Here is a 15,936-nt window from a genome sequence, read left to right as displayed (position 1 = left end):
TAATTTTAAGTTTTCAAGCAGAAGTGATGATGGCATAATAGCCTATACTGAAAAATTGTTCGCCTCTATACATTATTACTTTAACCAACAATTTGGAAGGTTCAATAATATCTATTCCATAGACTGCCTCAGTTTTAAAACAGCATTGTTGATAGGGTTTTGAATAATCATTTGCCTATCTTATATATTTAAAAAGTTTTGTTTTTCTTTTCGTTTGGCTCTGCTACCCGACCAATTTTCATTATTGAGATCTCAAATTGAAGGTAGGCACGCACCGATTTCACATTAAGTATCGGCATATATTAATCTACAGAAAAATGCGCCATCCGCCAAGCACCGAGCAGCAACTCGCCGAATCGCGAGTAGTGTGGATAGGTGTTTGTCTATTTGGCAAGCAGCAAACATTCGTGCTCGTGGATTCCAGTTCATTGTTGGTATTTTTGCACACATCAATTCTATATCCATACCAATATTCTATGTTTTATAAGTTTCTGTCTTGGAATTATAAAGTTTTAAAACTAGATAATAAATAAACTATTTTACTTTTAAATTATTCAAGCCCTATGAAATCCAATACCCCCGCCGCAGCAAACCTGCAGACTAAGCGAATTTCAACTTGTCTGATTACATATTTACTAAAATAGTTCCATAAATAAGACATATTTATTCCCAATTTAAATAACATTAGATATAACGAGTGCTTAGGTTTGCTGCTACGGGGAAGGTAAACAGTGTTTTTTTAACCAAACAACAATAGTATAGGATGAAATAAATGAGTTTGCCAAATTTGATCAACATATATCCATAAACAAGTAAATTACAACAGTTTTCATTTTCTCCATAAGAATAACATGGGAATTTTAAATTTGCATTTTTTTTTAGTTTTCTCCGTGACCGTTAGGCATACAACAATGCTTCAATATACTAAATTATTTCTTTTTTAAGCTCCTCAAAATGGTTGGGAAAGAAATTCTAAAATTTTATGTTTTTAGGGTCAAAAATGGGAAAACCCCATAAAACCCCCCATAAACCCCTGTTTCCATGGTCCGATTATGCTGGATCGCGAACTCGTTCGAATAAATGTAGGTTTACATGTTTGTACCAAATTTCATCAAAATCTGATCATTTTTGCTCGAGTTATCGCGCTAACGGACACACATATATATATATGAATTTGAACGGATGGTGTTTTTGGCCTCTAGGGACCTCAAAACGAAAAAAAATCGGTCCCGCGTCCAGGTCTTACCACGAGTACTACGGTAATAGCTTATTCCCTATATGGGAAATTCGCTAAAAGGTAGAATAATAAACTAAATATATAATTCCGTAGTCATCGATTTAGGTTCCAAGTTATACCGTTCCGTTACAACATTTGTAAAATGGCCAATGACGTGAATAAATACATAACATAACAAATAAACGTATTAGAGCCATAACAATTCTCCCATAACACGGGAACAAAATCCACGCATTGCTGCGTTTAATCGGCAGAGAATTTACGCAGGCTTTTATTACGCAGGCGTCAATAGGCAAAATAGATACTGCTAGCATATTGCCTGGACGGAATTTCAGGCGTTTCTTGTCATACATGGCATTAAACTTATTTTCCATAATACATACATCCATAATACATAATAAATATCCTTTAAAGTTGAGAAATTTTGGAAGAAATTCAATTTGGAAAATCAAGTGCTATATTTAATATCTTTAACAGCCATAAAATTTTCTATTAATATTATAAGAAACCACCTATATAACAATTATCATAATTAGGTTTAAACAAACTTGCAAAATTTAATGTAATATTATTCTTTGTTCTACAGCAGACTACAATGTGTAGTAAGATTTCAATTTTTAAAATAAATTTGAATTTATATACACAAATATGTCATTCAAACTATAAAAAAATCATAACTAACAAAATGTCCTTCATTTTGATAGACCAATTAAAATTTAACGAGTTTTGTATACATTTTCATTTAAATTGTACAGTTCCATACCGTGTTGCTAAATAAGTTAACAAGCTTTATCAACCTCGGTTTAAAGCGTAATTGCAGTAAACATAAATTTTCTCAACTGCCATCCATAAAACGTGGTTTTACGAGTGGTGCGAATTTAATGGCGGATTTGTAATAACTAAGTTCACCACCAACTGACGTGTGCTTGCATAATTACGTAAATGCAGTTGGTTGCACCGTTGCACTTACCGCTTGCACGCAAGGCCATGGCAAGCCGATATTTGAATCAATTTCCCAACCAAAGTTGATTACACATGCAATAACATTGACAACTACTGACATATCAGCTCAATCGATTTTGAATACAAGTTGACTCTATTGTGTAATTGTTGGAGTTAAAATTTAGTTGGTAGCGTAAGAGTGCACTGATTTCGACCAAATGTTTATCTGTATATTTAAGGGAGTTTTTTATGAATTGTACTTTACTTTATCGTTGTGATACCAGGGACAAAGATATTGTACGTTAGATCATTTTGATTAGTTAAAAGAGTTTTTAATTAAGTCGAAAAACAAGGAACACACAGTAAACAAGAAATTGTCCGATACATAAATTGGACTGAATTAACCTTATAATTTTATCTGATGCACAGGGATGATCAATCTAAAAGGGGTTTGTTTTATCGAATTAACCAATGATATTTGATAGTGTAGAATCCTCAGTTCAGTGCAAAATCTAAAAGTTTGGAGGTCAGTAAGGCTTTTACTTCGTGCGAATTCCCTATAAAGGCTTATATGGTCGGGAATTGATCTATAAATTGGATGTTGTGAACGTTGCATTAAAGGCCGGAAACTATAGCGTTTAGAGGCCTTATTTTCAACCTATGTTATTCAATAGTAGTCTAATCTTAGGGTATTTTTGGACTTCAAAGCAATGTTGGCAATGAATATTTATAAAATTACACAATACTATTACTTTAGTCATTAAAATAGGTTATAAGGGGGGGGGTTTGTTTTAGCTACATAAGACAGTAGATTTTGATTAGTTTTATCAAACGTTAACGCGTGGTTAAGGGGGTCCTCCTCACCTTTAATGAATTACCCTTTGAACGAATTAACCATATTGGGAATAAGATACTATCGTAAGTCCTAGACCCCGGACCTATTACCTTTTAGTTAGGCATTACCTTTTTGAAGGTTTTTGTAGTGATTGCGCCACTAGGTTTAATTGTAATTAAATGATTAATGCATAAATTAATCATAAAATTTAATTGTTACAATTAAAATCATAATTTATAAGATTGTAATTAATTTAATGTATTCATTATTATAATCTTATCAATTTTGAAAGGATGCTAAAAGTCTATTTTGTTTCTAGTTTAACTTCTTTGAGAAACATTTTATAAGTTACACAATATTTTGGACAAAATCACAGTTTGGGTCAAACTATCAAAATCATATAATGTGTAAATCATGCATCTATATAAAGTATGAAAAGGACGAAACATTATCAACAACACTCTGCATCCGTTAACTGTGGAAATACTAAACATTAAAGTTATGAATATGAGTGTACCAATGGTTGCATTTGATGATATCAGTCAGGAAGCTCCTCATAGCTGAAGGTAATGTACATTGTCAAGTTTAAGGGTGGACATATCAGCAAACAGTTCTAATGGTAGGTCTGTCCACACGGACAACCCTTCCCGACTAGCCTGTGGTTTCCATTATTCAAAGTGGAATCCTGTGTCTGATTACAGCATTCTCAGCATTCCCTGTCCTGTTTTCCATTTTCAGCCATTTGTTGATCGGTTTTAACCCCCTGAGATTGCAATTATATGACGTTTTTACGAGATAAAGTGTTTGGTTTTAAAATATTGCTGTTCAATTGGATGAAAGTTTGTATATGAACTCAAATTTCTAAATTGACATAAAATATCTTTCATCCTTGTAAGTATGTACGCGTTTTATTTTACATTCCAGATATGGATGTAATTAATTATAGAATGGAAATTTTAATTTCTTATAAAATGTATGTACTGTAGCTGTTGATTTTATATTTTTATCACACATTATTTTCAATGTCATTAAAATAATATATTTAGCTACATAAATTTATCATCTACAACTGTATCATTATATTTTCATTTAATGTTGTTAATACAATTTAAATGCAGATAAATGCATAATTTTCCATAGACGTCTCAAGCATGGTTAACTTACTATAGCATAGATAAACCATACTCGTCATACATTTGTCATTCTTACAAACGTAATATATGAGCAAAAATCAATATTTCTTTAAAAGTATTGTTTTGTGGTTTTCAAATTCGTATAGAATTTGAAAAAAAAACTAACCATTGGCAATTCATTTACTACTAATACTAAAGGAAATCCTTTCAGCCTACTTAATTTCAATGTTAATTATTATTCCACGCTTTAGAAAAAAAAACAAATAGGCCCACTTACACATGTTGACAAAGTCCATTAGTGTAACAGATGAGGTTAAGGTTAGCTTATTTTGATGGTAACTGGAAAAGGGGGACATTACCATTGTTTATCACAGACTATTCTTTCACAAAACCTATCACTTTTCATTGTTGAAAGTGTGTTTATTTTCGCTTTCGTAACAATATTGTTGATTTCTTTTGTAGATTTTTGAGGTTATTTTATGGCCGTGTTAGTATAGTGAATAGGGAATCAAGTTACTTTTAAAATGGACAATAATATTTATTATGTCGAGTAGGATTGCAAATTTTTTTTGCAAGAATCGGCATTGCTTTGAATACTGCAAGTAGTCTTCTCCCTATTGCATAATATGCAGAATTGTGGAATGCTGTAAAGTATATCTATACTATTATATAAAAATCTAATGGTGTCTGTCTGTATGTGTGTTACTAATAGGTGCAACAACTACTGAACCAACTGGGCTTAAATTTTACAAAAATGTAGCTACCATACCAAGGACCATTATAGGACTATTCAAATTTCGATACTGACCGTAGGCTTTGCCCCTTTGGCTTTAAAAGTCCTAAAGTGACCATTTTAAAAGTAAATATTTATTGGTCTCCATGGCTGTGATGAGAATACTAACAATGTTTGTTTACATTTGCTTTGACATTTAAATGTAAACAAGAAGAACTGCTAAACTGCATATTTCACAATTTCAGACAGCTGATACAAAGAAATTAAATATGATATTTTCCATAACTATGAGGTAGGTTTATTTTAATCTAACCTTTTATCATGGATTATTTATTCCAAAACCATGTCAATGATTATAGAAAAAAAAGATTCTATAACCATTGCTGTATCAACTCCGGCTCTGCTTTGGATTTTTTAAAGCGTATAAGTTATGAAAATAATGTTATTGATATGTTTTCATTGAAACAGTATTAAATTACAGAATTAATTTGAAGACTAATTTAAATAAATTCTAACTGCTTAGCATGTATTAGATTAACTTAACATAACTTGCTCATCACATTGTTTTTTATATGTATATTTAGGAAAATTAAGTTATTGTGTTTTGCTAAACCTATGCTCGCTTAAATTAAACTAAAGAATATCATCAATAACTAAATTGTACGTTGATTTTTGTGTTCTAAAATCTGTTGTATATATGTAACTATATTTAATTATCAAATGCTAATACAAAATACTCTTATTTTTTCTTAACATAAATTTCAGTTCACATTTACTTTATTTGATACATTTATTATTTGTGTTTTGCCACACCACTGATTAAATTAAACCAAGGAAAATATCATAAAACTAAGCAGTACACAGTGTTCTTTTGTTTCTAAAATCAATGAAATATCTGTTACTATGTTTACTTAATGGTAAGTGTGAAAATGTAAAGGCAATGCACGATGGAACTGATTAAAAGAACGAGTTTGTATATTAAGTTGTTTGTTGATTTTTTGTAGGGTGGAATCAGAGATGCAATGAAACATATACTGTATTTGCTATTACATTTTTTAGTCCTTGATAATCATATTAGTTTTGTCTGCTGTCTTTAATGCTAAATTATTTGTTTAACATTTTTTATAGTACCTATAGATATAGTTTCATTAATATTTCAAAAAACTGTATTGATAAGGCACAGCAATATTTCTAAAGTTTATAACAGCTGACTTAGCTTTGTTAATGATTTATTGTGAGTGAAGAAACTGAAGATGAAGATGGAAGGATTTGTGATTTAATATAAAGAAGAGTGAAATTTAAAAAAATTTTCATTTAAATTTAATAATTAGTATTTTTGCAACTTCAAAATTGAAATTTAAAATGTCAATAATAAATTAAAAGATATGTAAGATGAAGGTAAGTCAATGTTTTATTCAAAGATTTGGTAAGTTTTTCTCATATCAGCCTACACAAGATTTAAAATTAATCAAAACCAAAATGGTGGTACCCACTACTTACCAGATTTAAAAGTCATATAACTTAAACGTTTCTATTAAGGCTATAAAAGTTGAATTTTGTTTCTAAAAGCGTTGGGGGATGTGTAACTATTATATGCAACATATGCAGATGTAAAGATTAAAATGTTTCTATTTTGTGTCCTCTTCCCGTTGCAAAGCACGGGTACAACAGCTAGTTAAACATTAAATCTCATTAACAAAACTGAGGACAAAATTAAATTGTATACCGTAAGTGCACTCCGTGAGTAGCTCATTCAACCTACGGTTGTAAACAAAATGCTACATATCATCCATTTGATGGGATGTCTACGTCAGTATCCAAAAGTCAATGCACAGACATATCTTAACAGTATTCAGCAGATTCAAAATAATAAATCTGTAAGATGAATTTGTATTCTTTGATTTAGGTAGTCTTAATAATGTTACAGGATTCATTATCTAATTTTATTATCGTTTAAATCAAAAGAATTGTTTATGTTTCATGGATAACATTTGTAGGAGTGATTAAAATGCTTTAAAATAACAATTTAGAATGTTTGGCTCAAATTAAAATCCAATTTTAACTCAACAAATAAAACGGGAAAGTTATTAATAAAAGATTCTGGATCACCACAACCAATTGTAAAGCTGTCATTGTGACAACACTTGTTACGGCAATACTTGGTACAACAAGACTCTGTCTTTTCTTCAACTTCTCTGACACTTACAGAGCATTTCTTTCTCTTCTTTTTTGTAAAATTCTAGGTTATTCTACACACTCATCCTAACCTAAAATAGCAATACTGAGGAAAATGACAATACCAGTGGAATTTGTTGAGGGCTTTAATATTTCTATAGCCCGTTGTGTTACTTTATAACACGGCATTTATTGTAAAATATTAATAATTATCTTTTAGACATTGTGTGATAGGAAAGTAATAGGTAGTTAATTCCTTCCTTACATAGAAATTAACTAAAACCTAGTCTTAGATTAGCTTAGAATAGAAGAGTGTCTTCTCTTACATTGTTTTATACAACTTAGCTAGGACTAGTTATAAAAAAAGACTTTGACTGTATTATGTTTTACAATCCAGCAAGGGTTTATAAATACACACATTATCATTTCATGTTTAGAAGTTATCTTAAAAAATATGATTGTATGCTGAATGATTTTCAGATTAATGTCCCTTCATTAAAGCATAACATTTACACATATCAACTTTTACTAGGACGTGCTGTGTTCTTTAGTATGTTTTCAAGTTACAAGCTAGCTAAAACCTACATTTCCTTAGTTACAGAAGAATATCAGTGTTATACCACAAAGGTTACTGTAGAAACAAACATTGCAGTACCTAATAAATCGAGTTGATCCATGCCTATATTGAAATAAACAAATATTAAAATAGACTGTTAAAAAATACCTTGCCAAAACTTATTTGGAGAGGGATATTTACCCATTTACCGTTCAAAATTCTTCAAGTTTGGTATCTTCACCAAGATGACCAAGAAAGCAAAAGCAACTGATTGGGTTAACTCCGAGAGAACACTACTTAGTGCCAATATATACACTCTAACTCTGATGCATGGAAATCATCGGTTGAAAACTCTACTGGGAATACGAGCTATGTCGACAGTATTCCTCCACCCACCCACAAGATAATACGAGTATCATATGTTGTTAACTTCTTGAAGAAGGATGTAAATATTGTGATGTAATCTTTACAGTAACCACAAAATTGCAGTTATATAAACAACTCAAAATAATTTACTGAACTGTGATATAGTTGAAATAGTATATTACGTTACTAGTCCTGAAGATAAGTGTTTACCGGACGAGTGTGGTCGTTCCCGTGCGAGACGAAGTCGAGTACGGGATTACCATACGAGTCCGGTACACACATTTTGGACGAGTTACGTACGATAGTTTACGCCATACTACTAAATCCGTACAAATCCTTATATATTTCCACCAACTAAAGGACTAAAAATCACTAGTCATAGAGGTTATGTTTTTGTTTATAACCACTCACTGCCACCTAAATACAGTATAATCAGCTGATTGGTGTCCGGCAAAACTCATTGCAGCACAGTAGTACGCAATGAAACCCCATTTGAATAAGCTGGCGGCAAACAGCTGTTTTCTGGACTAAATCCTTGCGTGGGAAGTTCGTCAAAATAATGTAGTGTGGCGTAAAAACTGTTATAGAAGTTCATCCTTAATTAAATGTGTCAAACATGTTGCGCTTCAGAGCCTGCATATCGTGAGTGAGTCGTTTGATACAATGAATTTACGCTGTTCTCAAACTACAAGAAAGAAAGTTAATAAGATGTGCCATTTTACAAGTTCATTATACTCTATTATATAACAACAACAAATTATGACGCTGTGTGAGAGTCACTTTTAACGTCATAAAAAATTTTTGCTTTGGGAAAAACCATTGACTATCTATAAATTTATAACCAATGATCAAACATTTTATGGTCACATAAATTAATTTGCTCCAAAGTGTATAAATAGTATGTATTGTTAATGATACACACAATTTAAATTAGTCACAAAGCTAAATTAGAGGCATTACACGTTTAAAATGTTTATAACTATCAATATTCTAATTAAACTATCATTCTTTTTGTGGCTATTAGTTTGGATAAAAATAACCGCAATCGATGAATACAGTATATTTAAAAGAGAACCCCAACTTAGCATGAAGCGTTATGGCTTCTCAAATTAATTGTAAAGTGCAGCAATATTAAAAACGATTAATTTTTTTACTTAGCAAACAAGTGCTAAGTATTTTATATAGTACCAACCAATTCGAAAATATGAGCCAAATCATTGATCATACCAGCTGTAACACTGGTTTTGGAAAAGCGGTGTTCGGGTTAAATGGAGGAGTTGGGCCTAAAGGTAAGATTTATTATTTAAAATTAAAATCATTCATGTAATTTAATGGTTATGCTGGCCATCGTCATACGACATTTTTAGCGAAGTATTTTATTACAATATGAACCCAATTTAGTCCTGGTGATGAATTCCGTTTGAGTAAATCATAGCATTGCATTCCAGAATAACACTAAAATGGCGAATCATAATAATAGCCTATAGCCTATTATTTTAAACCTGAACGATTGCTAAATGTATTCTTGTATCTTCTTTTATCGTACAAATAAATTTACAAAAAGTAGTATTACTATTCTTCTTTAAGTATTCGATTCATATACGTCATAATGTTTTAGTATTTTGAATGAGTAATATCTAGATAAATACAAAGTCTAGTCTAGATGTCAAATATCTTGTTTTACAAGTTCATTGCCCTCTGGCTTATGATGGAATCTGAATCACAACTATAGACCCTCTTCCTTGATGAGTGGTTTAATTTGCATTTTATAAATGCAAATCTAATCTGTGTTCTTATTTTCTTTTTTAAATAGGCTAAATCTAAACTTAACCTACTCTATTAAATTAACTTCAAAAGGTTAACTTAGGCCTAGCCTATTTAACTTAAGTTACTGTGACAAATTAATCTGATAAGTAGGGCCTATTGGTAAAAGATTACTTTAATTGATTTACTCCACGTAGCCTTAGAACATAATGGCACAGTTTCTTAACTGGGCTATGCTAATATTGATTGAAACAATCGATTCGATTACTAAACCTTCATGCGATTTTTTCACCATCAGCCAGTTTGGTTGGTTAGGTTAGGTTATGATAGTTTTATTTTATAATAAAAATATTTAAAAATATTGATTATTAATCAATATTTTTAATTCGATAGTTTCAATCAATATTAGCATAGCCCAGTTAAGAAACTGTACCCAAAATGTATATGCAGTTATGAATAATAAATAATTATATGATTAACCTATAGACCTAAACTTAAAGTTAACTTACTTGTAATTTAACTGGTAGGCCTAGGTCTATTTTGACAATTGCTTTAAGATAAGTTAGGCCTTAATGCAACATAAGTAAGTTATTGTTTACTTGGCTCAAATGCTACGCCTTTGACCTAGCAACTAATAAATAGGCCTACTTCAACACTAATACCAAAACCCTACCCAGGCTGACGCTAAAGGACCAAAACCCCCGGTCTGTGATACTCCATTTGAAAATAATGGACCCCGCTTAGAAACACATAGGCCTAAACCAAAACACTGGGCCTGTGAGACCCCGCTTTATAATACACTTACGCTGGGCTTCTGAGACGGGCATGTTATTAACATACAACCTGTCAAGGTTACGGCACCCACGCAAAATGAACAAACAATAGGCCTATATCAAAAGGTAGGGGGGAAGGTATTGGGGGATGGAATCCCTCCAAGTGTAAACAGTGCTGCCAACATGCGTTTGTGAAAATTCCCATGGGCCTGTCAGACCGGGGTTTCGGTATCCTGAGTAAAAGTGATAAAACTTAAATAGGCCTAGTTAAAACTTAAATGCTGGCTGTATGGGTGGAACTGAAAATCTTGGTCAATAACAGATGTCTTAGTTGGCCTATATTATTTAACCGTACCGGTAAGTAACTTACAGTAGAACCTTGATAACAAGACTCTCATGGGGATTATTAAATGAGACTTGTAATCAAGGCTTGACTCCTTATTGAGGTTTGCAATAAGTTAACATGTGATTTGGGATAAAATAAATTCGATGGAATTTGAAAATGACACTTGTTATTGAGGGTGACTTGTTATCGAGGGTCTTCTTATCATGTTACACTGTAGGCTACTTCTTCTCTCAACTGAAAAGTCTTGGTTCTCACCATTTCCTTTTATTTGTAGCTTACAATGTACATTTCCCTGCAGTAATTCAATTGAAACCAATATTGTTTAAAAACCTCATTATAGCCTTAAAATAAAGATACCAAGTTAATAATAACTTACAGTGGTTTAAACTTAGGACCCCCATGCATTTATTTTTTAGCTGCTGCGCAAATGTTTGAGTCTATTGTTGGGTAGGCACAAATGTAAAATGTGTTTTAAAAACTTAACTCACCTTGTTACCTAGGATAAAAGTAGTATATAACTTAGCTTGTAAGTCTGTTGAGGCTTATTTTTATTGAAAACTAAACTTAAGATTACAAAGTACCTGTTTATGCCTAATTTTAAAGATTTTTACAAACATTAACACTAAGGAGGTTTAAGTCAAGTTACTGTAAGCTTGTTTTTTAATCTGACTTAATAATTGCAACTTGCACATTCTCAAAAATGTCTGCTTTCTATGTTTTAGGTTTTGAAGGTTCTTGCAACTGGAGAAGTTTAGAAAAATGGATCAAGAGTATTGTCTTCGTTGGAACAACCATAAGTCAAACCTCAGTGAAGTGTTCACCAAACACTATGTAGAGGGAAATTTAGTGGATGTGACACTCGCTGTGAACTGTGGTCCCCTGGATGACAATGTTACTAGAATTGAAGCACACCAAATAGTTCTCTCAGCATGTAGTCCTTATTTTGAAAAACTGTTATTGCAAAATAAACATCCACACCCCATAATATTCCTCAAAGATGTGACTGCGACAGAGATGGAAATATTGCTGGATTTTATGTATCGTGGTGAAGTTAACGTAAGACAAGAGGATTTGGGATCCATACTTAAGACTGCTACTGCTCTGCAAATTCGTGGCTTAACAGAGTCTAGGGATAGCTCAAGAGCTGACGAGAACCAACCACTGCCACTGACAAATGTTGTGGGGCCTATGGTAAGAACACCAGACCAAAGGCAGCTTAGGCCCAACTCTCCCGAGCGTAAACGAAGACGGTCTCCGAGTGACGAAGCCGTTCCTAATACAGTGCCTGTGGGTGTCGGTAGCGGGGGTAGTGACCGGTACTCAGAGCCCTCTCAGGTACGTGGTTTTCAATGTTAAACTAAATATAAACCTAGGCTACTAAGTTAAAAGGTAGACCTACCAGATGGTTAAGGTTGGGTTAGGAATTAATTTGTTATTTTAAGGATGTATACCGTAAACCTTTATTTAATGTTATTTGGCTGCAGTCATTCCGTCGTCTCAGAGCCTAGGTACGATATATTATTGAATGTGTAACGTGTCAGATTTTTTCTGGGGGTGATATTTCACGATTATCCCAAATAATCATGCAAAAGCCGCAACAAATGCTGGATGTAGTGACGTCATATGGAGGAGATGACCGTGGTTCTCAACCCCGACACCAGGGGCGGTAGTGAGAGAACCGCTCAAAAAGCCCCCCTGGGCAGTCAGTCGTTCTACAGCTATCATCCTAACGTAGGTAACACGAACCCCACGCAATAATTTCTGGCGTCAGCCGATATTAAAATCACGAAACAATTTAAACTCATGCTAAGAGTAGAACAACATGATAACTCTCAATTTCATTACCTAGGCTACCTGTTAGGTAATAGCCTAGGCCTATAGGCTAATTATTTAAAGTTATATTTAGCATTTTCGTAGATCATGCAACATGTTACGGGCAGGATTCTGCAGGCACAAGTAAACAGTGTCGGTTCTGTCTTTCAGGAGGCTTTGGTAGTTAACATGCACTGTAAATATCTATTATTTCAGTTTGTGTTATAAACACCACGTTGTATTAATCGATTAAAGTTAGTTTTTACAAAGGACAAGTTAACTTATGGTGATTAACCGAGTTATCATTAGGACACGTTATACTTTGGTGATAACCAGGTAGGAATACGACGAAAGATTCACGTTTTATTAGGCTATAGTTTGTAAATTATTACGATATGTTAATTTGCGCTGTACCTATTTTAATTCTAAATCCTAAATTCAATCTCAACGCATATTTCAGTGGCTGTGATGATCACTTGTTGAAGGTAGGCCTAAGCCAATATAATTATTAGCATTGTTGTACAGTAGGCCTACGTTGTACGTGTTACTCAAAACGATAATTGTGGGCTAAGATAGTATCTGGACAAATATTAGGGTGTGACTAATTTTGGGTGGGACATTACTATCACGTATTCACTAAGACTATTATCATTTGTTGTGTCCCCAAACCGAATTTTCCGTAGTACGGTATTTTATGGCACCCAATAAAAGGGACGGGACGATAATCGTTAGCCTATTTGCTAAGAATTTGATAAATTACACATACCGGTACGTGTAGCAGGGTTGCCACCTTAGGTTTGGTAAAAATCGGGACATGGCCCCCTTCCCCCCCCCCCCCGGATTAACATAGGCTTAAAATACGGGCATAAGGAACCAAAATCGGGAGGGGTGGCAACCCTGACGTATATTAACAAAGTCAATTTTGTAGGTGTACGACAAAACATAATATTCCAGTGGATTATTAGTTGACTGTTATCGAATTAAACACAATTAAACCTCAGCACTGTTGTTAAACATACTACGTTTAGGCCTACAGGGTCTATCCATATCAAGTGATCCAGAAATATAATAATTGGTCGCTTGACCATTTTTTAAATAAATAATATTATTATTCTAGATACCTAGGCCTAAGTTATAACAATTCTGGGTTCAAAAGTGATTTAAAATTTTTTTTATCTCTTTTGTTAGGTACCTACTTCTATGGTGGCCATTTTTGTTTTGCGGAACACGCAAATTTTTGCTCATGTAAGGGTTTGCGTTAACTTGCACAACTCTGTAACCATGAACACTAGAGTGATGAAACAAAAAGCATTTTAATCTAGAAGAAAAAGCCTTAATATGATGTTCACTACATATTTATTGAAATATGTATCAAAAACCGTTTTCAACCCATCTCAACATTTCATCAGAAAACGGAAAAATTTCAACTTTTGAATGCGTATTACCATTGGAACGAAGAAAATCTCAGACTTGATTTTTTTTGTGTGTGTAGCAACTCAGTAGAACTGCTTGTATTTCAAATATCAACCCTGAGACTTAATTCCTTAAAAAGTTATCATTTTTCAAAAACTGATATTTTTCAAAAAATTCCAATTTTGAGTCTCAATATCTTTGTTGGGACAAAGTTTAAAGATCTGAAATTTTTACCAAACACCCCTCTTGTGGTTGTTATACTGGCTGTATAAATTTCATCTTTGATATTTACTTTTAAGCTAAGTTACAGTATCATGAAAATTGCAAAAAAAACCCATTAGCTTGACCAACGCGGCTAGTACTGTTGTTACCTTAAAGATTAATTTATAGGTGTAGCTAATTATTTTATTAAATGTAAACTTATCTTAATGTACATTTCAAAAATCCGAAACATAGGCCTATTTATAACTTAAGATTTGTACCCAAATTACAAATTAAGTTACCCTATATGTAGGTACGGTACTAAAAATAAATAAAATCCTGCTGAATTTTAAGTTTTATTCATAATTCAATTTAAATAAAACTTAGTCAATTCTAGCCTATTCATTTTGAGGTCATAAAATTGATTTTCCATTCAGATTTAATGTACCTTATCCTGTAACATAAATCAAAAAAGTGTTTAGACCTATTATGGTATTTTGATAAGGAATAACTCATATTCTGTAGGAACTGATGCAGTCTCCAGTCCCTACAGGAAGTCGTAAATGAGTCACAAAACAAAAAATTTCATAACAAAATAACTCTCAAAATAATTTTCATAACAGAAAAGAAATCGCTCAACACTACAACGACAAACTCCTGGACCGATTTGAGAACTGTTTAAAGATAAACAGTGACAAAAAAAAAACAGTGAATTGAAATTTGAAATGGGGATCTTAGCACTGGAACAAGAAGCTTACCCTACATTGTTTTATTCCTGTACACTGGACAGTAGTAGTGTTAGGTGCTTCATGACCTCACTAGCAACTGAATATGAAGTTCATTTAACATCAAAAGCTGTACAAATTACACTTCATACCAAAGACTCTATATTGCATGTGTGTATGACAGTGGTGGGTGGCAGAGTTGATTGACATCAGTGACCATGATAAAAATCCTGCAGGACCAACAACCGCCTTAAAAAAAAATGAGAAAGACAAGTTTTGAGAAAATTAAATCTCTTGGAACTGACAACAACCACTGGAAGGACATACAACAACATCATCCCCAAACTGAATGAAGAAATATCCAAACTTCTTAATTAGCACATTCAAAGTAGAACAAAAAACAATAACAAGTAAAAAAAAAAGTTATATATAGGTACCGGTAATTCTTTAAGAACTTGTCCTTCAAACAGATTTTTTATGTGAAATTTATAATATTCTTTATTAAAATAAAAGTAGTTCAATAAATTTAAATAAGCTAAAAATATTTATTGAAAAAAAAATGTGCGAACCTGAATGAAAATAACATGGAAAAAGTTTTCTTTTTAATTTCACAAAGACAAAAAAATTTCAAGAAAAAGCTATACCTACATTACTTTAAAGTAGGTAAGTTTACATTAAATAAAATAATTACCTACACCTATAAATTAAGCTAGGCTACCTACAGTACAGGGGGTCGTTGGCCGAGCTTATGGGTTTTTTCCGATTTTCATGATAACTGTAACTTAGCTAAAAAGTAAATCTCAAAGATTAAATTTATACACCAGTATAACAACCATAAGAGGGGTTTTTGGTAAAAATTTCAGATTTTTAAACTTTGTTCCAACAAAGATATTGAGACTCAAAATTTGAATTTTTTGAAAAATTT

At 32.5% G+C, this 15,936-nt stretch overlaps 1 protein-coding gene across 5 annotated transcripts in view; it reads left to right on the top strand.

Moving 5' to 3' along the window:
- The first annotated feature begins 8,421 nt into the window (after positions 1–8,421).
- The window catches only part of LOC128991043 (sex determination protein fruitless-like), an 87,753-nt gene continuing 80,238 nt past the window's right edge, over positions 8,422–15,936 (top strand). Inside the window, exons 1-2 of one of the 5 annotated variants that reach the window (XM_054413757.1) lie at positions 8,422–9,266; positions 11,583–12,195. In XM_054413757.1, coding sequence (XP_054269732.1) covers positions 11,620–12,195 — 576 coding nt within the window. In that variant the 5' untranslated portion in view covers positions 8,422–9,266; positions 11,583–11,619. The remainder of the gene's footprint in view (positions 9,267–11,582; positions 12,196–15,936) is intronic. The other 4 variants (XM_054413761.1, XM_054413760.1, XM_054413758.1 and 1 more) reach the window with 4 other exon arrangements.

This window comes from Macrosteles quadrilineatus, unplaced genomic scaffold, assembly GCF_028750875.1.
Source record: "Macrosteles quadrilineatus isolate MER2022 unplaced genomic scaffold, UCM_ALF_1.0 Scaffold_3__2_contigs__length_128488019, whole genome shotgun sequence".
Lineage (NCBI taxonomy): Eukaryota > Metazoa > Arthropoda > Insecta > Hemiptera > Cicadellidae > Macrosteles > Macrosteles quadrilineatus.
Note: the sequence above shows the minus strand (reverse complement) of the source record. Positions and strands in the feature narration are given on the sequence as shown.